General features: G+C 42.7%; 2 protein-coding genes across 3 annotated transcripts in view; both read right to left on the bottom strand.

Annotated features, from left to right (window-relative positions):
* The window catches only part of LOC112152691 (matrix metalloproteinase-15), a 25,397-nt gene extending 12,105 nt beyond the window's left edge, over window positions 1-13,292 (bottom strand). The window contains exons 1-6 of one of the 2 annotated variants that reach the window (XM_024282429.1): window positions 11,172-13,292; window positions 10,353-10,501; window positions 8,844-8,966; window positions 8,455-8,768; window positions 8,210-8,371; window positions 1,438-1,811 (exon numbers count right to left, since the gene is read on the bottom strand). In XM_024282429.1, the coding sequence (XP_024138197.1) occupies window positions 1,438-1,811; window positions 8,210-8,371; window positions 8,455-8,768; window positions 8,844-8,966; window positions 10,353-10,501; window positions 11,172-11,279 (1,230 nt within the window). In that variant the 5' untranslated portion in view covers window positions 11,280-13,292. The remainder of the gene's footprint in view (window positions 1-1,437; window positions 1,812-8,209; window positions 8,372-8,454; window positions 8,769-8,843; window positions 8,967-10,352; window positions 10,502-11,171) is intronic. The other variant, XM_024282430.1, reaches the window with a different exon arrangement.
* A 135-nt stretch (window positions 13,293-13,427) lies between these two features.
* Window positions 13,428-18,572, bottom strand: zpd (zona pellucida glycoprotein d). The gene is made up of 10 exons (XM_024282431.2): window positions 18,415-18,572; window positions 18,288-18,333; window positions 18,110-18,217; window positions 16,231-16,439; window positions 15,409-15,566; window positions 15,229-15,343; window positions 14,968-15,095; window positions 13,842-14,025; window positions 13,666-13,771; window positions 13,428-13,595 (listed from the first exon to the last, which is right to left on the bottom strand). Exons 1-10 carry the CDS (start codon window positions 18,433-18,435, stop codon window positions 13,474-13,476), a joined length of 1,197 nt encoding a protein of 398 aa, XP_024138199.1. The 5' UTR covers window positions 18,436-18,572; the 3' UTR covers window positions 13,428-13,473.
* Window positions 18,573-21,305: the final 2,733 nt, after the last annotated feature.

Here is a 21,305-nt window from a genome sequence, read left to right as displayed (position 1 = left end):
ATGTAAAATTTAGCCATGGATATTTCCAGTAAAGCTATGTTTGTTTCGTTTGCGAATTGCGAACTTTTTTTTGATTTTGCTGAGTCAGAAGTTTTTTTTGCAACGTTTTTTTGCGTACCAGGGCCGCATTTTACGCATTACGGTTTAGAAAGTTACGTCGTTTCGTTCAACTTGAGCCTCCGCACGCGCGAATACCCTTTTTGCGCAAATCGGCCAAAAAATGTGCGAGCTAGCTAAAACCGTGGTGGTTATGACCTTGCCACGCGCACGCCATTCAAATTCTACAACTTCTAATTGCAACATTTTTCTCACAGTAGATTCCCATTTATGGCCGATGATGTGACATAACAATCAATAAAACCCCCTAGGAGGTATTTCTTTTTGTAGCTTTGAGTAAAAGTGCTTTTTTTCAACATTTCAAGATGGCGGCATCTTCCCAAGGTCAAAGGTCAATGAAACTTCCAGGGTCGTTGTAGACTCCCGCCATGATACTCAAATTTCGTAAAAAATCAGTTCAGTTTTCCCATATTGTTGAAAATCGTGAAAATCGCCATTTCTCAGATTTCGGTGCAAGATGGCCACCAAGCTGTAGGTCGTGTGGCCATCCCATAATAATTTCAAATGTTCCAGGGCTTATCCCTGACACGTGTCATGGGCTTTTGTTTGCGTATTTCGAAATATTTTTTTTTGGCCCCATAGGCGATTTTTGGCCCATTCATTTTTTTTACGAAAAGGCTTGCTGTGATGTCATCGTTTTGGGGCGGGGTCACGAGCAACATGCCAAAAATTCATTTTCAATTTTCCCTAGGTGTGATAAAATTTTGAGGTAGTTTTCGTTCATGTGGCGGGGGTGAAATTTTGGCTCAAAGGCGCAGAAAGATAGAATGTTAAAGCAAAAACAATATGGTCCTTGCAGTCAGTAGCCATAAATAAACTGGTTATCCCCGCCCTTAGACCCTCCCTCCCGGTAAGGAAAAACTCCTAAAAAACCTGAGTCGGGAAAAAAGAAGAAACCTTAGGGATTCCCACATGAAGGAGAGATCCTATCCCAGGACGGACAGGAGATACCAGAACAGTTAAAGAAAGATTAGCTTCTACAACTACGTATCTAAGAGTTCATTCAGATAACACCATTTGATAATAAGCAGATAACAATGAAAACCTGTCAGTTATCTTACACTAAACCAACTGTTCTCGTTCCTGGAACGCACCTCGTTTCTTTTAACCCCCGTGGTCTCTCTCGGGGTCCAGATGACCCGCCCTCACATTGAGGTGTTAGTCCTTCCATAAAGGTGGACAAGACTTCATGTCTGTCATTGGACACCAGTAAAGATCGACAATCAATGATAAAAAAGTTCAGCGCCCCGTCTCATGGGTCCAGATGACCCCCTTTTAATGTAAACAAGGAGAGAGGAAGGATTCAATTAAAGATCTCACCTTAAAGACGAACATCTCCCCCCTCAGCATGGTGACCGTGTCAAAGTCCCCCTCGCAGATGTCGGGGGGGCGGTTGTCCGGCCGCTTCGGCTGCCTGGGTGGAGGCGGGGTCTCTTTCCTTATGGGCGGGGTAACTGGCTGGGAGTTGGTGGGGGTGGGCGTGGCCACGGTGGGAAGTAGGGTGGGGCTTGGCTCAGGCGGGCCAGGGGGGTCCATGTTGCCCTCGGTGGTCAAGTCGGGGGGGGAGGGGGAGGTGAAGGAAGACGTGGGTTCAGATTCAGGAGGGAGGGACGAGGAAGGGGTGACGTCATCGATGGGACGGTCGTCAAGCGCCGGAGGAGAAGTGGGCGGGGCTTCTGTGATGAGAGGAGGACCTGAAACCAGGAAGAGGGCGGCGGTTACACACTAGGGGTGGGATTACATGAATTCACTTCTTCACTCCTTTCAATCAACCAATCAAACTCTACTGACCTTAGTTAATAATGACCATCTTCAATGAATCAAATGTGACATAAGTGTTTTTGTTTTCTATTTTCTAATGAATGCATTTCATTATTTTTGGAATGAGTTTGAAATAATTGTGTTTTTGTCCTGTATTTTTCACAAACTCTGCTTGAAATAAATCAATCAGTCAAAAACGTTTTGGCCAAACATTTGAACTATTTCACTAACATTACAAGCAAATTAACTTTTAATGAACATTTTCTTCCAACTGTATGGTTTTTATTTCTTCACAAAAACAACAAAAACATCTAAATATGTTTTTACTAAAATTAAAATGAATTAGTAATGTTTTTGCAATGTTTTGCTGCAGGTCGCATGTCTTCTGAACAGATTTATTTCTTTCTTATCTACAGTTAACATTTTAGAAATGAGTGAGAAACAAAAAAGTGTTGCTACAGGTTTACAACGGATTCAAAAATGTAACTAAATAATCAGAAACCTGGAGAAATTAATTGTGATTATTTTTTTCTTTTTTTAGTCAGAATTTTCCAGTCACTTATGAAGTCACGTGCACAATTGTACATTTAGAACGTTTATTTTAACCCTTTGGAGCCTCAACTATCAGAAATAAGAATTCTCTCCTCAGAGAGCTGCTGTCCATTTTCCCATTTTTCTTTTTCTTTTTTCTCAAACATTTGTCTTATTTTTGGTAGACGTTTGACCCAGGTGGATCTCAGGTCGGCTCAGCTGGAATCTGCTCACAGGTGGGGGCGTGTCTGTCCACTCTGAACTGCTCGCCGCTCGTAACAGCGGCGGTGGGCGGGTCTTTTGTGGTGAACCGCAGAGTTTCCACAAGTTTTAGACAACACTGATGCTCGTTGTTGCAGAAATTTCATGTGGGACAATGATCGGTTTCCTCAATGTTGGATTTCTAATAGCAGACAGCTTTATTTGGCTCCGCCCACCACAGCGGATCTCTCGTCGGATCAACTCTCGTCTTCTGCCTCATTTATTGAAGTAAAAGATCTCTTTTGTCTAAAATCTCTACAAATAAATGTCATGTTATTCTTTAATTCAGACGGAGCTTTATGACGCTGATCTCACAGCTGACGTCAGGACGCCTGAGGGCGTTAATACAGATTAACACATTAATCGCGATTTGATTAATCGCGTGCGTTAACGAGTTAACTTTCACAGCCTTAATTAAAATATCATTTAGCTTCAATCAAGAAATCGTACATCTAGTTTTTACAAAACGCTGCATGTTAATCCCATAGAAGAAGTTCTCTTGGAAATCTGAACTCGGGCCGGGCTTTGGACATGCTGGATTTCAAATATATTTTTATCCATTCAGACATTTGGAAACCAACAGAACTGTGTGAACCAGGGTCACGTTTTACAGCTGACAACTGGAGCTGGACAAACAAATCTTCTGGAGATCTGAGCTCCGTTCTGCGGCGACCGTGAGCGAATAGAACTGACTGTCACTGCAGCTCTCTGGAAAAATCTGCTGCTGGTTGCTTGGAGATCAAAAACACACAGATGCAGGCCGTTACATAATGAGTGTGGACAGCTGATGGATCGCGTTTCCCTCACGGCAAAAATATTTTGGAGGAAAAGATTCAGGCCAAGAACTCAAAGCAATCAGAGAGCAGACAATTCTTTTTCCCACTGTAGCCATCTTTGAACGGGTTTCTTAAATCTGAAGTCTTTGCTGCGTCTGACGCTCTGCTTTAACTACACATTAGTCTTTTTATAAACGGTCTCGGGGTCATTAAAAGTCCCCGAGAGGTCTGGATATTTTTGATGCAACAAAAGGTTGTGGGTCCGCCGCTCACGGGACGCGTCCATCGTCTCTGCAGTCGTCTATTTTTAACGGAGTCATAACTGTCATCGAGGTCATCAATACTGTTTTCTCCGGAGACAAATGTGCATTGTTGTCCTTCAATGTCTTCTCTGTCACAGTGGAGTCACACTTCCACGAACAAACATGTAAATCCAGGGCAGCTGGTGTGATATTAGTGCGACTTCTTGTGATCATCCTGAACAGATTTCCACTCAGGATGAGCGGGAAACTTCCCCTGTGGAGGAAAACCTTTCTGAGCAAACCTCCCGTTCACCTAATGTTTCTGGAAGTCGTTTTTTCTGTCCACTGTCCGGTTCTGTTGATCTAATAAAGGTTTTTCTCTTTGTTTCCTTTTGTTACTTATTTTTAAGACAGAACAAAAAGCAGTTTGGAAACCATAAAGAGAAATCATGAAATATTTGGAGGTTTGATCAGTTATTACATCCAATAAACTTTCCAAACTTTGGAGCAACAAACCATAAATTACAAATTATTCACCAAATGATGTGAATAAATAAACTAGAGGAGCTGCATTAACTGTGATGATGCTAGTGTGAAGGCTTCCTGCTGAATGTGGTCGCTGAAGATGATGTTTGATGTTCAGTCGTGGAGTCGTACTGAGAATCTCTATAGTGTGAATGCTTCACACACACAAAATAAAAGTCTGTGGGATGAAATTAGGCTGAAATATCTAATAATGAGACTAAATGAGTTTAATGAGAATGTAATATGGACTAAGAAACAAATCAACGAGTTTTAAAGTGAAGTTTCTGTCATGGGGAGCAGATCGTCCTGCATTTGTGGAGCTGTCACTACAGAAGTGTGGAGGCGTGAAAGAATTACTCCGAGTAGCATCAAAACCTCCACGTTACCCTCTGGCTCAGTAATGAGGAGAATCAGACCCTCAGGACGGATCTCCCAGGATCATTTAAAGCAGGAGTGTCGAACTCAATCACACGGGGGTCAAAACCCTCAACACACCTCAGACCGAACGGGAGAAACATTTGTAAACATTTGAAAACTTTAAAACCATAATGTTTGAGCATAATTATGAACTAGATATATATCACATTACCTGTGATAATGTTAGCTAAATTAGCCTAAAAAACTAAAAAAAGAAAAGAAAAAAAAGTTAGCAAAAACAGCTAGCATGTAGCTGAAATATTAGCTAAACTTCAAAATATCCTAAAAAATGTAAAAAAAGATCTGGCCTCGACTTTGACACATGTGGCTTAAATAATCAGAAACTGTCAAAGAAAAAACGTAAAAGTCGGTACTTCTCCTGTAAAAACTCCCATAAAAAGATCAGGTAAAAGCCCAAACATTGATCTGGAAGCTTGGCCGTCTCCGGGGTCGTCTCCTTCAACATGCTGCTTCAGATCTGTTTAATAAGGAACCAACTGTGTCATTTCAAGCTAAATATTTGGGTCAGTGTTTACAGCAGAGAGAGGAGATCTGCTCTGTCAAAGCCGAGTTTAACTCTGCAGCTGTGGGCATATCAATGAGCCTCATCTGTGGAGAGACAGGCTGAAGACTACAATCAAACACGCCCCTGTTGAACTGGATCACAGGGTTGTTTGTTTTGGGACCCTAAATTTGAGGGTAGACAAGCCTGGAAAAACACACACGACCCCTTATGGAAAACCCCAGTTTAGGTTTAATGACAGAAAGATTTGAAAACTGGAATGCACACATAGATACTTGTGCAGAAATATGCGGAGTGTGACTCAATAATGGCTCCATTCAGCCAGAAGAGATGAGTGCACGATAGCGACATGCGTGACGTGCTGCTCCCTGTCAGCTCCACAAGTCTGAGCACAATGCTTCCTGTGAAGCCTTCACCATCCTTTCATCAGAACGAGGATTCCAGCATGATATAACCTCACATCACAGCTGACGTTCTGCCCTCTAATCTGAAGAAAAACCTGCTTCAGCATGAAGCCAAAACTATAAAAATGAGCCTTTTACTTTTCTAATGTAGTGACTGTTGCTAAAGTACAAACATGAGAAGCTTTGTTAGAGAACGCTAACAAGGATTTATTTGTTGAGGTTGAATACATATTTATGTGACAGGAAATATTTTAATGCATCAAAAATCCTCATGTAGAAAATTCAGAGAAAAGCAGATTTGATGTACTTTCTGCTTAAATACGACGAGTGTTATTGCTAACAAGACTAAAGTGATGCTTAAGGCAACAATGACTATTTTGTGCCCCAGTTGTTATATGGTGCGCACTATTTACTGTCCTGTACTTAACAGTAACTTTTTGGTGCTCACCAATTGCTATCTAGGGGTGTGGGGGGGGGGTCTTAAAGGAGCCCCGCGTCTAAAGTAACAAACTGAGCAGGAATTTACTGAAGACACACGGGAAGATATCCGGTATTCTGCATCTAAGATGAAAGTTTTTTTAATGATCACCGCTAGCTCTGTGGAGAAATTGGGTGTTGGTGTTAGCCTGGGGGCGGAGCTATCAGAGCAGACTCTTCCTAAAAGGGGCGGTTCTCACTCTGTGACATCATCACTTGAGAACCTGCTCGTTTTTGGGGGTATGGGAGGGGCTGCTGCAGGTTTTTAGAGGATTACTCTTTATGGTTTCATGCCAAGAAAGAGCACTACAGATGCAACATTTGCTTTGAGGATGTTGATAGAGAAGTACAGAGAAGGTCAGAGAGAGCTCCACTGTGTCTTTGTAGATCTGGAGAAAGCTTATGACAGAGTGCCCAGAGAGGAACTATGGTATTGTATGAGGAAGTCTGGAGTGACAGAGAAGTATGTCCGAGCAGTGCAGGACATGTATGAGGGCTGTAAGACAGTGGTGAGGTGTGCTGTAGGGGTGACAGAGGAGTTCAAGGTGGAGGTGGGATTACATCAGGGATCAGCTCTGAGCCCCTTCCTGTTTGCAATGGTGATGGACAGACTGACGGATGAGGTTAGACAGGAATCACCATGGACTATGATGTTTGCAGATGATATTGTGATTTGTAGTGAGAGCAGGGAACAGGTGGAGGTGGAGTTAGAGAGGTGGAGGTTTGCCCTGGAAAGGAGAGGAATGAAGGTTAGCCGCAGTAAGACAGAGTACATGTGTGTGAATGAGAGGAACCAGAGTGGAAGAGTGAGGTTACAGGGAGAAGAGATAAAGAAGGTGGAGGAGTTTAAGTATTTAGGGTCAACAGTACAGAGTAATGGAGAGTGTGGAAAAGAAGTGAAGAGGAGAGTGCAAGCAGGTTGGAATGGGTGGAGAAAAGTGTCAGGTGTGATGTGTGACAGAAGAGTTTCAGCACAAATGAAAGGAAAGGTGTACAAGACTGTGGTGAGACCAGCCATGTTGTTTGGACTAGAAACAGTGGGACTGAAGAAAAGACAGGAAGCAGAGCTGGAGGTAGCAGAGATGAAGATGCTGAGGTTCTCTTTGGGAGTGACCAGGATGGATAGGATCAGGAATGAATACATCAGAGGGACAGCACATGTTAGAGGTTTTGGAGATAAAGTCAGAGAGGCCAGACTGAGATGGTTTGGACATGTTCAGAGGAGAGACAGTGAATATATTGGTAGAAGGATGCTGAGTCTAGAGCTGCAGGAAAGAGGTCTAGAGGAAGACCAAAGAGGAGGTTTATGGATGCAGTGAATGAAGACATGAAGGTGGCTGGTGTTAGAGTGGAGGATGCTGAAGACAGGCTTAGATGGAGGAAACTGATTCGCTGTGGCGACCCCTGAAGGGAAAAGCCGAAAGGAAAAGAAGACTCTTAAATGCATGAATGGATCAAAATGATCCTTCTGGGTTCTTTATAGTGAGGAATGAACAGTAGAATGTATTTAAAACCTCAAAGTTGAATTTTCATGGTAGGACCTCTTTAAAGTTGTAATTTTAAAAAAATGTGTTTGTCAGCTGTCGTACTTAAAAAAGCTACTTTAATGAAAAAAACTTTTTTAACACGTTCTTGAGGCTGTTTACTGAATAAAAGTAAGTAAAAAAATTGTAATTCTAATTTTGTATTTATTCAAATTGTTGTGAATCAGAAGCAGACAAAAAAAATGATGGATATAGATGGTATTTGTAAAGTAGACGACACGCCGCGCTCCCTGAATCCCTCCACGCAGACAGATCCACGAACGTCTTTGTCGTCCTGGTCCGAGCTGGAATCTGGATCAGAACCGGACGGATGGACAGCTCTGGTATCGCTCGCCATTTATGCTGCTCCACTAATGTTATGTTGGTGTGTGAGGGCTGTAAGCTAGTGGGGGAGTGTAAACAGATGGGCGACGGGGAGTGGGGTGGGGTTTCTGTGTGTCAACAGTGCTCCCCAAAAGTCAGAGGTGAATTTCTAATGAAATCCTGCCGCTCTGCAGAAACTAGGTCCTAGAAAATGACTTTTTTTGTTGTTTTTTTTGGGGCTAAAAACAGCATCATCATAATAAAAAACTGAATGTTTTGACACAGATCAAGAATGACCAGAAGGTCTTCAGCCGTTCTTGAGCCTCACCATAAATGTACTGTATTCCTGTGACGTCGTCCTCATGCAGAGAGAAGTTCTGCGGGTGAATCCACTGGTAAAACGGAGCCATCATGGCGTCGGGGTTATCCGAGTGCTGCAGGCCCAAAGCGTGACCCAGCTCGTGAACCGCCACCAGGAAGAGGTCGATACCTGCAGCAGAGAGGACAAACGTTCGCGTCAGTCGGAGGTTTGGAGGTTTTCTGATGTCTGATCCACAGGAAAACGCTGCTGACCCTCCGGGTTCTCGCTGTCCAGCGTCCACGGCTCGTCGGAGTCAAAATGCGTGTCCCCTCCTATCCCCGGTCCGGGATAGTACGCGTGGGCCAGGGACCCGCCCTCGCCGTCAAACAGGGACATATCACCATGGAAACCAGAGGCAAACAGCAGCAGGATGTCGCCGAGCTCCGCCTGGCTGCTGTTGATGTTCGCGGCGGGAAGCTCCTGAAAGGTGAGCGGCGTGACCCGCCTCCAGACGTCGAAGGCCCGGCGGATGGCACCGGAGGTCCTCTGCTCTCCCAGCGAGGTGGGAACGTTCTGGTTCATGATGCTGGAAGCAGAGCAGACCTCGGTTACAGGAATGTCAAACGCTGACGCTTCAGTTCCCGCCGGTTGCTATGGAAACCTGTAGGTGATGTGATCCTTGTCCCACTGCTGCCCCGTCAGCGCGTAGCGTTTCCTCCTGGCTCTGTCCTCGGCCTCCTCAGGTCTTCTGTCGGGGAGGCCGCAGCGAGGCCGCCGCATGGCTCTGCAAACACAGAACATTCGGATCCGTCGGGCTTTGAGTGACAGGCGCGGTACGGAGCAGCGCTGTCCAATCAGAGAGGAGCAGCACGGTCCAATCAGAGAGGAGCAGGACAGTCCAATCAGAGAGGAGCAGCACAGTCCAATCAGAGAAGAGCAGGACTGTCCAATCAGAGAGGAGCAGCACTGTCCAATCAGAGAGGAGCAGCACGGTCCAATCAGAGAGGAGCAGCACGGTCCAATCAGAGAGGAGCAGCACAGTCCAATCAGAGAGGAGCAGCACAGTCCAATCAGAGAGCTGGAATGTGATGACAGACACGCATCACAAATCAACATCTGAACGCTCTATTAGCTCTTCTATCTGAGCAGGAGAACCAGAATAAATCAACTTAAACCTTAAATAACGTTCAATGTTTTACTCTCCATAAAAATATATTTTGTCAAAATTAAACAAATGGTTAGAAATGAGCACAAGATAACATCGGGTCATTAATAACAATAAAATAAAATGATCTGGAGGGCCGGATCCGGCCCTCCGGGTGATTCTATCCGGCCCCCGGGCCTTGACTTTGACACACGTGCTTTAGACAAAGTTAGCACTATTAGCTTTTAGCTGTGTCTGTTGTCTTTATTTCTGTAAATAGACAACATTAGAAACGTTTCTATTTAATGTTCCCTCAGACTTTATTCTCTACATTTCCTGTTTTATGATGACTTGAACGAAACTGACTGTGGACTTCATCATCACTCGTCTCTCAGCTTTATCTGAATGAACTCTTAGATACATAGTTGTAGAAGCTAATCTTTCTTTGATAGTTCTGGTATCTCCTGTCCGTCCTGGGATAGGATCTCTCCCTCATGTGGGAATCCCTAAGGTTTCTTCTTTTTTCCTGACTCAGGTTTTTTTAGGAGTTTTTCCTTACCGGGAGGGAGGGTCTAAGGGCAGGGATAACCAGTTTATTTAGTCTTAGTTTTTAACTACAGTTCATATTTTGAAGCCCAATGAGGCAAATTCCTCTGTGACTATATAAATAAAATTGAATTGAAATTGAATTGAATTGCAGATCTGAGTGTCGGTAAACGTCCAGCACCTGCTCTTCATTTGGGATCATTGGTGCCGTGTTCAGTCTCATGACAGGAAGCAGCACACATGTTCAGCCGCTCCAGCTGTCAGATCAGCAAAGAGCTCAAACTGTTTCAACAACCACCATCGCCTTTGGGTGAAGCTGAAGCATTTTTCAGGACCAAACTTCTCAAAAACTGATGCTTGGATGGAGCCAACACGTCAGAGAACTTTTATTGGCAAATAAGTCACCAATTGTTTGATCCAACCAAAGAGAATCTGTTTCTAGTGAATGACAGCGATCAGCTCCTCTCTGGGAGATCTTACGCCGTGGTTGCCGGGTCCATCTCCCCCGTCACCTCCAGCCCGTAGAAGCGCTGCATGTCGGCGATGGCTCTGGACAGGATCTGCGCCGACTGCATGGTGGACATCTGTCTGCTCACCTGGGACAGGTAGCCAAACTGACGGAGCCACGCCTGCAGGAAGACAGGAGACGTCTCAGGCTGGAGGATGAAGCGACAACAGCAGGAGAGGTTTTCCACTGAGAAGACCCAACGAGCATCAGAGGAGTTAAAGAGAGAGACGAGCGGATACAACCAGATGGCTCGCATTAACTTCACCACATTCCAGCCGCTTTATCCTTTCACTCAGAGCCAGGAGGAGATGGAGATCAAACCCAGGCTGACACTAGTGAGGAAGGACTCAGTTTGGGGGCAAATGCTTTCTCTTTGATTCTTTAAACTGACAGTGAAATTGCACCATGATGGAGGTGAACAGGAGGATGAGTCCTCAGGGAGGAAGAACCTGTCCAGATCAACAGCAGAGCTTCAAAACATCACCAGCTGGTACGCTCTTCCAGACCTTCCAAACTGCACGAACACATGGAGAAAGTTGCATTTACATTGAATTTTGTTCTTTTGATTTTATCTAAAATCGTAGAAATCACACTTTGGTCAAAATGTTCGGTTTCTTTTTTTGTTTCCCTGATTTTTACTGTCATGTTTCAGGTCTAAGGTCACATTTTCACCTCACTGGATGACCCAACTACTATAACTTACGCTCTTTGGTGCATAGAAACATCTTAAATGTTTGAAAACAACAAGGAAAAGGACAAATAAGAGGAGTTTCCTATAGACTGAAACGTACCTCAGCGCTGAAGCCTTCCTCCTCGGGAACTTCTGCCATTGTGCTGCTCAACACAAACAAGTACACAGACGTGAAGAGGATCTGCGTCCGGAGCTGCTGGGCTGCCATCCTCTTCCCAGAGTCCGGTGTGCGTAATGACGCACAGAGCGGATGGAGATCCAGAAACCAAAACCTTCCTCCAACACCTGAACTTCAGTCCAATGCCCTCCTCTCACAGGTATTCACACGCTTCAGGGCCGCGCGCTCATTTCTGGGGTTCCAATGTCTCGGAGTTTGCGCACTAAAGTGCGTTTGTCATCCTAGAAATCCACTGTTGCGCGCGGGCACGCGGGCGGCAGCCTCATGGCTCATCCAGTCCCACAAAGGTGGATCAGCGGATCAAATCCAGCTGACAGGATCCTCCTATGAGAGTCTGCGGGAAGTTAAGCAGCCAATGAAGTCCAACCGGAAGCTGAAACGAAAGATCCAGAGTGAAGAAATCTCATAGAAGTTTCATCTTTCCAACAACGCGGCGGCGCATCAGGAACTCCAGATGAAGGATTGTTCATGGATCCTCGATGAGGAAGACCGCCTCCGCCTCCGCCTCCTCCTCCTCCTCCTCCGAAACTGACCAACACTAGAGCAGCAGGAAATGTCGCCATCTGCTGGCTGTAGTGTGAAATTACAGCTGAAGACTTGTTCTTTCACAATAAAACTTCCTGTAGGACAGCAGACTGACCTGGAACTGTAAACAACAATGTAGACCCGAGTCACTGGAGACATTTCAGTTCATTAATACACTTTCCTCTGATTTAACAGATTTTTTTTAAATGCGTCTCTTTGCCAAACACACTAAACAAACAGGAATGACCTTCCATCCACTTCAGACTTTTAAATGTTAGACCATTTATTTAAAAAAGTGTCTTGTGTGTTAAGTGTATTACATCCAGAGTCTGAGGTCAGCTAATCAGCTCCTCCTTCAAGTACTGAGGTCTAAAAGGAAATCGAGTCTTTTCCATTTGTGCTCTGAAGCTTTTAAAAGTGGACAGAAGAATCTTCAATGTCTATTTTAAAACTTGACTCATTTTTATCATCGAGCTTTTAGTCACTTTTGCTGTTATTTTACACTAAAGTTTTGTGTTTAATGTTTCTACCCTCAAAGTTTTCTTTTATGTTCTGACCTCCATGCTTTTGCTTTTATGTTTATTCATTTATTACATTTGTTTTGTTGTGTTTAGCTCTTACAGTACAGTGCTTTGTTCAGTTTAATTGTATTCAAGCGTTTTTTAAGTTTTTGCCGCAGTAAACTCAAATGTGGTTTTTGTTTCCTCTTTTGGACATAAGACAGAAAAACGACAAAAAACTCAAATTCGTCACTATTGAAGAAACTGTTTAAACTACAATATTTTACCCTTTGATTTAACCATAAATATGATTAAAGATTCATGTAAAAATCTGACTTGAAGACTTCAACAAAACGCTTTAATTTACACACTGCAAACTATTTGATACTTAAAAGATTTAAAACATTTTCAGTTTTGGGTTTTTTTTACTTTGAGCTCAAAACTTTTCCTCAAAATCACCACAGTGGAGAATTTATCTCAGGAACTAGAAAACTATAGAAATCAGACAAAATCCAAAAATATTTGATTTGAGACCAAAATAAATGCATAAAAGCACAACTCAAATGTCCTTTTAAATTTCTGGTTCAATGTTAAGGATGTTATTTTAAAGTTCAAAATGTTAATAGCATTATTCTGGATTGTTGTTCCAATAAAAGTCAAATTTATATTGGAGGATAATTAATTTAAGGTGGATTAACCTGCAGATTGAGTTCTTACTTTGTTCTAAATAGTCATTCCCACTCATTACATTTAACCACTTTAATCAAACTACAACTAGGAACAAAAAAGTTAAAGAAAAACACTTATTGGGTTGGATGACATTCAGTTTTAAGTAACTAATATTTAGCTTTTGTAATCGTTTTCCTCACTTTTGAATGTCTTTTCTAGATTTTGATAATCAAGATTCCTTAAGTAAAGTGGTTTGCTCCATGGATAAAGAGTTCTCTACTTTCTAGTGATTTTAAGATTTGTGTTTTCCACCTCTAAGTTCTGCAGTGATTCTGTGAATCTCTAAAGTTCACAGATTTTATTATTTTGTTAACTTAGTTCACATATTAAATCAAAACACATGATTATACTAAAATTCAAACGTGGAAACAGCAGAACTGCTTCATTTCTTAACGATTTGTGTTTCCAGTAAATCCAGAGCGGCTAAAGACGTCTCAGTTTTTATTCAATCGTATGCATCCGCACGGCCGTCAGCGCTCCTCCATCTTCGCTATCCGCCTGCTGCCCGCTTTGGCCACGGTGACGAGGACGGTGAGGAAGAATCCCAGAGCCCAGACTGCAGCCACGGGCAGCACCACGGTCGTCAGCAGGCCTGAAACGGAGAAGCCTTTACTGAAACGGTTCAGAGACGTGCAGCTGAAGCAGGAAGACTCGGAGCTCACTGGACTGAGGTCTGTCGGGCATCTCGATCCTGATTGGTCCGTACGACAGCAGGCCCTCGCTGGGACCCGCCCTCACCGCTTCCCTCTTAGTGATGGTGTTGCAGCTCTGGAGGAAACCAGAAATGAGTTCAGAGATTCTCATTCAGTCAGAATCCTCGTCGTCGAGTGAAACTGACGGCGATGCAGGAGGTCTGGTCTTCCAGCTCGCACAGCTGCACGCTGCAGTGCAGGTAAAGCTCGTACGGTTCCGTGACGAAGCGGAACATGTCGAAGCTGTAGCGGATCGTGGCGCTCTCGCCGTTTCGTCCAGACTTCTGGTCGTCCACGTCGAGGAACGACACCGTCTCATCATCTGCACACCTGAAGATCGGAGACGGAGTGACTGGAGTCCAGGAGACAGATTATAACCAGGTGATTCTCTGAAATCACTTCAGGTCCCACAGGTTCTCCTGGATGTTCTTAGAAATGAGGCCATAAAACGCACTTTAAGACGAGAAATGGAAAGATCCGTGTGTATGATTGCACTAAAATAGTCTGAGAACGTTTCATGGTGTGGAGGTCAGACAAATGTCACCTAAATGGAAAAAGAGAAACACCTGAATCTTTATCTAATTGCACCATTTAATCATTAATTATGATCAGCAGATAAATCCCCCCTTTTAATAAAATAATGGTTCAGTCCAAATCTTCAACAATCAGGAAGTGACATCACTGATATTTCCCAGCTCTCATTAAACTACTTTCTTATCCATATTTCATAGTTTCTGTTGTCAGATTGACATTTGACCTTTCACCTCTGTTACATGCAGAAATGAGATTTACTTTTGTTTGGAAAAAGTAAACAATCGTTTTTAAAAATGCTAATTTCTTGTTTTCCTCATCTGTATCTCCATGTCCGGCTAACGTAGACGTAACTTTGAGCTCACATCCTCAACCCCGTGACCAAACACTTACAGGGTTGAATCTTCAGGGCTGAAGGTCGGACGCTCTTCAGCCACTAAACACATTTTCTCTGTTATTTGGTGCTCAGAATGTTCTCGTAACAGATGACTAAATCTAATGCAGATCGACAAAGAGATCTCGAAGAGTCAGATTGTCCCGTTGCCGGGTTGAATTAAAACCTCGGTGACAAATTCACCTGGAATCATTTTGGGGGTTTCATCTCTAAAGTGGAAAACATTTTCTCAGAGGTTCAAATACTTCATCTGACACAATGTTTAACATTTTTTGGTAAATTTCCAGTAACTTGAGAACCCAAAGTGCAATGAATTCAGAGAATGACCCAACGAGCAGAATCCAAACCCGTTCTGGATCAGGCTGTGCACCAGGCCCTCGGTGGAGTTGGGCTGGGGGGACTGAGTGGCCCAGCACTCGTTCAGCCGCAGGACAAAGTAATCCTCGGGCTCGGTCACGGACACCTCCACGAACACCTGCAGGACAGCGGTCGTGTTACCGGAGGAACGAGCAGAACTTCAACATCTCCTCCAAAGTCGCCCCTTTCTGAAAGCTTATAGAAAAATATCCCCTCAAAGCCACAGAGGACGTCAGCGCTGCGTCCCTCACCTTCTCCCGGAGCTCGATGGTCGGGCTGACCGTGAAGGCGTCGGTGTAGGTGTGGTCCGAGTACAGCATCATCTGGATGGTGGCGTCCATTTCATCCACGTGCATGACCATCTCACTGCAGGAGGGAGCCGAACTGGGTCAAAGCATCCCGAAGGAGGGAGTCTTTCAGTGTCCTCTGACCTGGAGATGGGGGTCACCGGGAACGGCAGCGAGACTCTCCGGATGTACGGATAAACGCAGGTGAAGTCCATCTTCAAGACCGGGTCTCTGATGATGTTCCCACGGGGGCGGAGCTCCGATTCCACGCTCAGAGAATACAGGAAATGAGTCGAGTTTTTCTGCAGAAATAAAATCGCTTTAAAAATCACAGACGAGAGCAAACGGCTTCACCTGGAGGGGCCGGCCCCCTCACGTGCCTCACCTGGAGGGGCCGGCCCCCCCACGTGCTTCACCTGGAGGGGCCGGCCCCCCCACGTGCCTCACCTGGAGGGGCCAGGCCCCCCAACAAGCTTCACCTGGAGGGGCCGGCCCCTCCACGTGCCTGACCTCGAGGGGCCCGGCCCCCCCACATGCCTCACCTGGAGGGGCCGGCCCCCCCACGTGCCACACCTGGAGGGGCCGGCCCCCCCACGTGCCACACCTGGAGGGGCCGGCCCCCCCAACAAGCTTCACCCGGAGGGGCCGGCCCCCCAACAAGCTTCACCCGGAGGGGCCGGACCCCCCTCATGCCTCACCTGGAGGGGCCTGCACCCACATTGTTTAGCTGGAGGGACCCGGCCCCCACATGCCTCACCCGGAGGGGCCTGCACCCACATGCCTCACCTGGAGGGGCCTGCACCCACATTGTTTAGCTGGAGGGACCCGGCCCCCCACGTGCCTCACCTGGAGGGGCCAGGCCCCCCAACAAGCTTCACCCAAAGGGGCCGGCCCCCACGTGCCTCACCCGGAGGGGGCCGGACCCACATTGTTTAGCTGGAGGGACCCGGCCCCCACGTGCCTCACCTGGAGGGGCCGGCCCCCACATGCCAGGTATTTCTCTTTGGAAACCCTGAACATGTAGAAGGCGGCGCCGTCGATCTGCTCCCTCTCGGCGCGGCACGACTTGTTGGGCAGATGCAGCGACTCCAGAGGAACTTTGTAGTAGCTGAAAAAGTCTTCTGAGGCTCGGATGGCCATGAAGTCGCGGCCGCACAGAACCGTGAAGTGAGCGTCTGGAGAAGGAAAACACCAGAAGCTGCAGGACGAAAACCACGACTGATGGAATAAACGTTTGGGGTCCTAAAGCGACGCGTCTGATATGTAATATTTGAGGAAAAAAGAAAGTTCTCATTTTTCAAATGCATGTTTTCATCTTTTAAGTCAAATCAAACTTCATTTGTTGAGCGCGTTTCATGGACATTCGTCCAGCCTGAAGTTTTTTTACGAGACGAAAGGAAAACAAAACTGAAGTAATCAGGACATTTGAAAATAATTTACATTAAAATAACATTCAAACAAAATAAAGTCTAAAAAAGGTTCAGAGTGACTTACTTAAAAGCTAAAATAAAAAATGTTTGTTTTGAATTAATTCATGTATTTATAAATGTTACATTTACCAACTACATTTTTTTAGTTTCAAGTATAAAGTTTTACATTTTTATAATATAATTTGCAAACTTTAGCGTATAACGCAAATATTTTATTTTATAAATTAAACATTTAATTTGCAAATTACGTAATTGGATCCAACCTAAATATCCATTTTTCCTGTTTTACTAAACATCAATATTAGTAGTAACCTTTATTAAACCAGATTAAAACGCGTTCAGGATCTCTTTGAGGTCGACGTCTCATAAATACGGTTACAGTGTAGAAGAAATAGAGTTTGAATTTAGCGCATTTATAATTTAAGATGTAGGTCCAGTAAAGTGATTTTGATGTTTTTAGATAACATAGTAACACAGTAAACAGTTGTTTGGAGAGTACAACGATTCTATGCAGTTTGACATGAATGAAGTACAGTGACAGTAAAGTTAAATCTTTTTACAGTGAATACTGAGAAGTTTTATAGATTATTTTTCTTTGTTACACAAACATGATTTGAATAAACCCCAGGAGGAAACATTAGACCATTTCTGTTCAGTTTGGATGGAGTTGCAGGCAGCAGAAAAACTGAAAGCTCGTTTCCTGAATTCAGTTCGGACACGGAGAACATGCAGGAGAAGAACTGACTGATGATTCTTTGGGAGATACGAGGACCGAACCGAGTCACGCCTTATAGACTAGAAGATCGGACTTCTTTATAGACCATGAAGATCCTCCCAAAATTTAGAATATTTAGAAACAAATTGAAGTTATATTTGGAATCATTCAAGTTCCTTAAGAAACCAAAAATAAAAACAATCTAAAAACGTCCCTCGTTTGTGATTTTTTTTATTGTTTGTCTCACGTTACTCAGATCTATTTTATTAATATTCTATTGATTCTGTGTTGTTTAATGCTGCAGTTGATCATCTGATTGTAATAATGTGAAAAATAAATAAATATTTATTTTTTTCAAATATATTACCATTTACATGATTTTAAATCGGAAAATTTGCATTTGACTAATAAAAACTATTTTTCCAAAACCATCAACGTCAATATTTGACTAACTTTACAAACAGCAGCCCAGAAACTCAAATAACTTCACATTAATTTAGATTTGGTTTTTGCACATATTTAATGTTTAGGAACAACTGAACATGGAAAATGAAGTTTTAAAAGATGAAAATTTAAAGTAAATAGAATTTACTTTGACGCATTTTAAGTGCTTTAAACTTTGAGGTTTTTACTCCCTAAAAGTCTCAGAAACCCGATTATGAGTGTAAAGCCACGATCGGATTGGAGTTCTGCCGCTCACTTTTGTCGCACCGATCTGAGTAGAACCCGGTGGCGCACTTGCAGCTCCTCTGGTCGTCAGAAAGGACGCATCTGGAGGCGTCGGTGCAATGCTGGACGCTGCAGGTTCCTGCACACAGAGCGGGAGAAGTGGACTTCCTTCCAATCAGACCTTCTCGTTCTGACCTTCTTCTTCTTACCCTGAACCGTGTGGCGCGTGGAGAGGAAGAAGAGCGCGAAGACCAGCTGGAGCAGAAATGGCGCGCAGACATGTTAGTTTGCTCCCTACAATGTCTCAAAGTGAACTTTAATGTTGAGATGACTCACCTTACAGCGGATCACATTCATTTCTGTATAAAATACACTTAAAGACTTTGTAAATGAATCCTTTTCCAGTCGAACGGGGCGCTCTCCTCTGCTCTCGTCGTTTTCAGCACCTGCAGCTCTCCAATCACCCACACCTGTCCTGACTTTAAACCCTCTGCGCATGCTCAGTGGACTCAGCGCGCGCCTTTTGTTGATTGGTTTCTTATTAATTTATTTACGCGGTGACGATGTTTTTGCAGAACTAAAAGATAAATATCCCAGATTTAAAGCTAAATGTTGTTCTAAATCAGGTACATCAGACAGTGAGCATATTATGGGATGTGCGCGCGGTATCTGCTGCTGTAAGCGGCTGTTTGACCTCCACTGTGGTTCTCTGGGTAAAAAAGAATTATTGTTATTGAAGAATACTATAAAGTTAGAAGCATGGAGAAAGTTAAAATTGAACACATTAAAGGATTTTATCAGCGTCTTATGATTCAAAGAATCATTTCTTTAGATCAGATTTATTCAGATTTATTAATTCATGTCTGATATGAGCCACAAATGGTTAAATATTTTAATAATCCCTGTTGACATTGAACAACCTATTAAACATTTGCTTTACTGAGATGATCCAAAGAAAACCACGTGAACCCTTATCTAAACTATTTAGTTTATATTTAAAAAAAACGAGTTTTAGGGTTTATTTATACCAAAAAATCCTTCATATTTATCATAACAGTAACAGCATAAATAGGAATCAGTTTCTTATTTTTCTAAAGGTTGAAGTTCTACTTTGTGGTTTTGTGTTTGGTTCTTTAAAGGTTTAAGAGTCCTGAACCACTGAGTCCATCGAACAAGAGAAAAACGCTCCAGTTAATGCAGCTGCAGGATCATCTCAAATATCAGCACGTTTGTGTTTAACCTCCATTTCGTGGAGAAAACTTTGAAAATATACACAATTATTTTAACAACATTAGCAAAAAGTCTTAATTGAAGTTGACAGTGTTACAACTATTCTCAGTCTGTGCTAAAAGTCAGACAGAATACTTAAAGTTTACTTTTTATTTACTATCTAGTAAACTTAAAATGTTCTCATTTAGTGTAAAGAAGTATTCAGTTACTTTCTACACATACATTAGAATGAAACATATGCTCTTTTACTCAAGTTATTTAATAATTAATCCAATAACTCAGCTCCGTCTTAAACTCTTTAAAATCATTTTGAGACTTTCTGAGTTTCCATCTTTTCACTACATTCATTTGTGGATCTTTAAACTTAAGTTTCCGGAGGTTAACATTAACGCTCGGAGGGGAATCTTTACATTGTTTTATGTATAAAAAGAGTTAAAGGTGGGACAGCAGGCCCATTTAAAACTTAAAAGATGAAGCAAATGTTGGAGCTAATGTATCATTTATCATTAGATTTGGATTTTTTTTGTTTGCATTTTTTTTTAAATAATTGTTTTCAATTTATTTTCCCCCAAAACTATGAATAATTTAAAATAGAGAGGAATTATTTGCATATATAATGCGTGAACTATTGTATATATTAGGTAAAAAGGGAGAAATCATTTCTAAAATGATTTCCTCAACAGAAAGTTCATTTTATGAAATATTTGGGCATAAGTATTTCATGTATTTGTACCTGTACCTGTAGTGTAGGAAGTGCACTAACTAAATAAGTTTTCTAGGAACATTTTAAGTTTCCAAAATATAGATAGTTTATAAGAAGTAATCATCAAGTGGCTCTCTTTTAGTGTTGAATACCTGAAGAACATTTAAATAAACTACTTCTTGCTAAGTGTTGTAAGAATAATTTTATTTTCACATTTTTTCCCTAAAAAAATATAAAATATTGATAGTTTTTTCTATGTTTAATGTATAATTAAAGCCACGAGTGGCGTTGGACGGCCCGCAGTCGCTACCCGCCCTCGCAGCCCACGCCATACACACCATCGCTGCCCGCCCCTACACGCTCTCTCCGGCCTCGAGGCCCACCTTTGACACAAGCTCACTTGCTAAGCAGCCACTATGCCCCCCCCCCCCCCCCCCCCATTCTCTTTCTGTATAGCTGGTCTGAGATGTATGTGAAAAATTGATTTAAAATACACTTTTTTCAAAATGTCGGCTTTTCTGTTGGTTTTATCTCCATAGCAACCATTTTATGTTTTGTTCACTTGAGGTCACCGAACAGATTGACGTTAGTTTCACAAGAATCGGCAAAAGTAAATATTTGGATTTCCTTAGCAACAGAGCTTATTGGCTAACCACGCCCACATTCCTTATATGTTCTTATTCTTTGTTATAATACTTTGTAAAGCGTCAGCCTGGGATCTACATATTAAATTTTCATAGCAATGCATTGAATTATGTGTGTGTATTAAGACTACGACTACAGCTTCCAATACCATATTTCTTCTGCTAGTGCATTTCCAATTATGCTCAGAGCGTTAGGAAACAAATGATAAAAAATTATTATAAAAGACTTTTTTTTTTTTAAGCTGGTATTAAAACTCGTTTTTTGTAAATTCAAGATCGAATTGACCTTCGTCAAAGGTCAACGAAACTTTTGGGGTCATTATAGACTTCACCTTCACATTTTGTAAACTCCTTTTGAATTTTTTCATTCAACTTAATTCACTAAAAATAAAAACTAAAAGTAATAAAAATAAAAAAAAGTTCAATGAAAACTGTGAATATTTATGCATTTTATGTTTTTTTTAATTTCTTTTGTTCTCTCATGTAACCGATCAGTTTTACTGAAACTGGTTGATATTCATGTGTTTGTTGTTGAGTGTTTCATAAAAGCATCTGGAGGTTGGTTCTCTGTGGTTCCAGCAGATGTCGCTCAGCTTCAGAGATCAGCTGATCCCACATCAAATCAGTTCTTCATCTTAATGTCTGTCATT

This window comes from Oryzias melastigma, linkage group LG6 (assembly GCF_002922805.2).
Source record: "Oryzias melastigma strain HK-1 linkage group LG6, ASM292280v2, whole genome shotgun sequence".
NCBI lineage: Eukaryota > Metazoa > Chordata > Actinopteri > Beloniformes > Adrianichthyidae > Oryzias > Oryzias melastigma.
Note: the sequence above shows the minus strand (reverse complement) of the source record. Positions and strands in the feature narration are given on the sequence as shown.

Bases quoted from the DNA above. Each gene is read 5' to 3' on its own strand.
- zpd (XM_024282431.2), bottom strand. From the start codon at position 18,435: ATGAATGTGATCCGCTGTAAG. The intron at 18,218-18,287 runs GTAAGAAGAAGA...CTCTGTGTGCAG, and splicing joins CACGCGCCACACGGTTCAGG to GAACCTGCAGCGTCCAGCAT. The intron at 13,772-13,841 runs GTCAGTTTCACT...GGTTTCCTCCAG, and splicing joins ACCAGACCTCCTGCATCGCC to AGCTGCAACACCATCACTAA.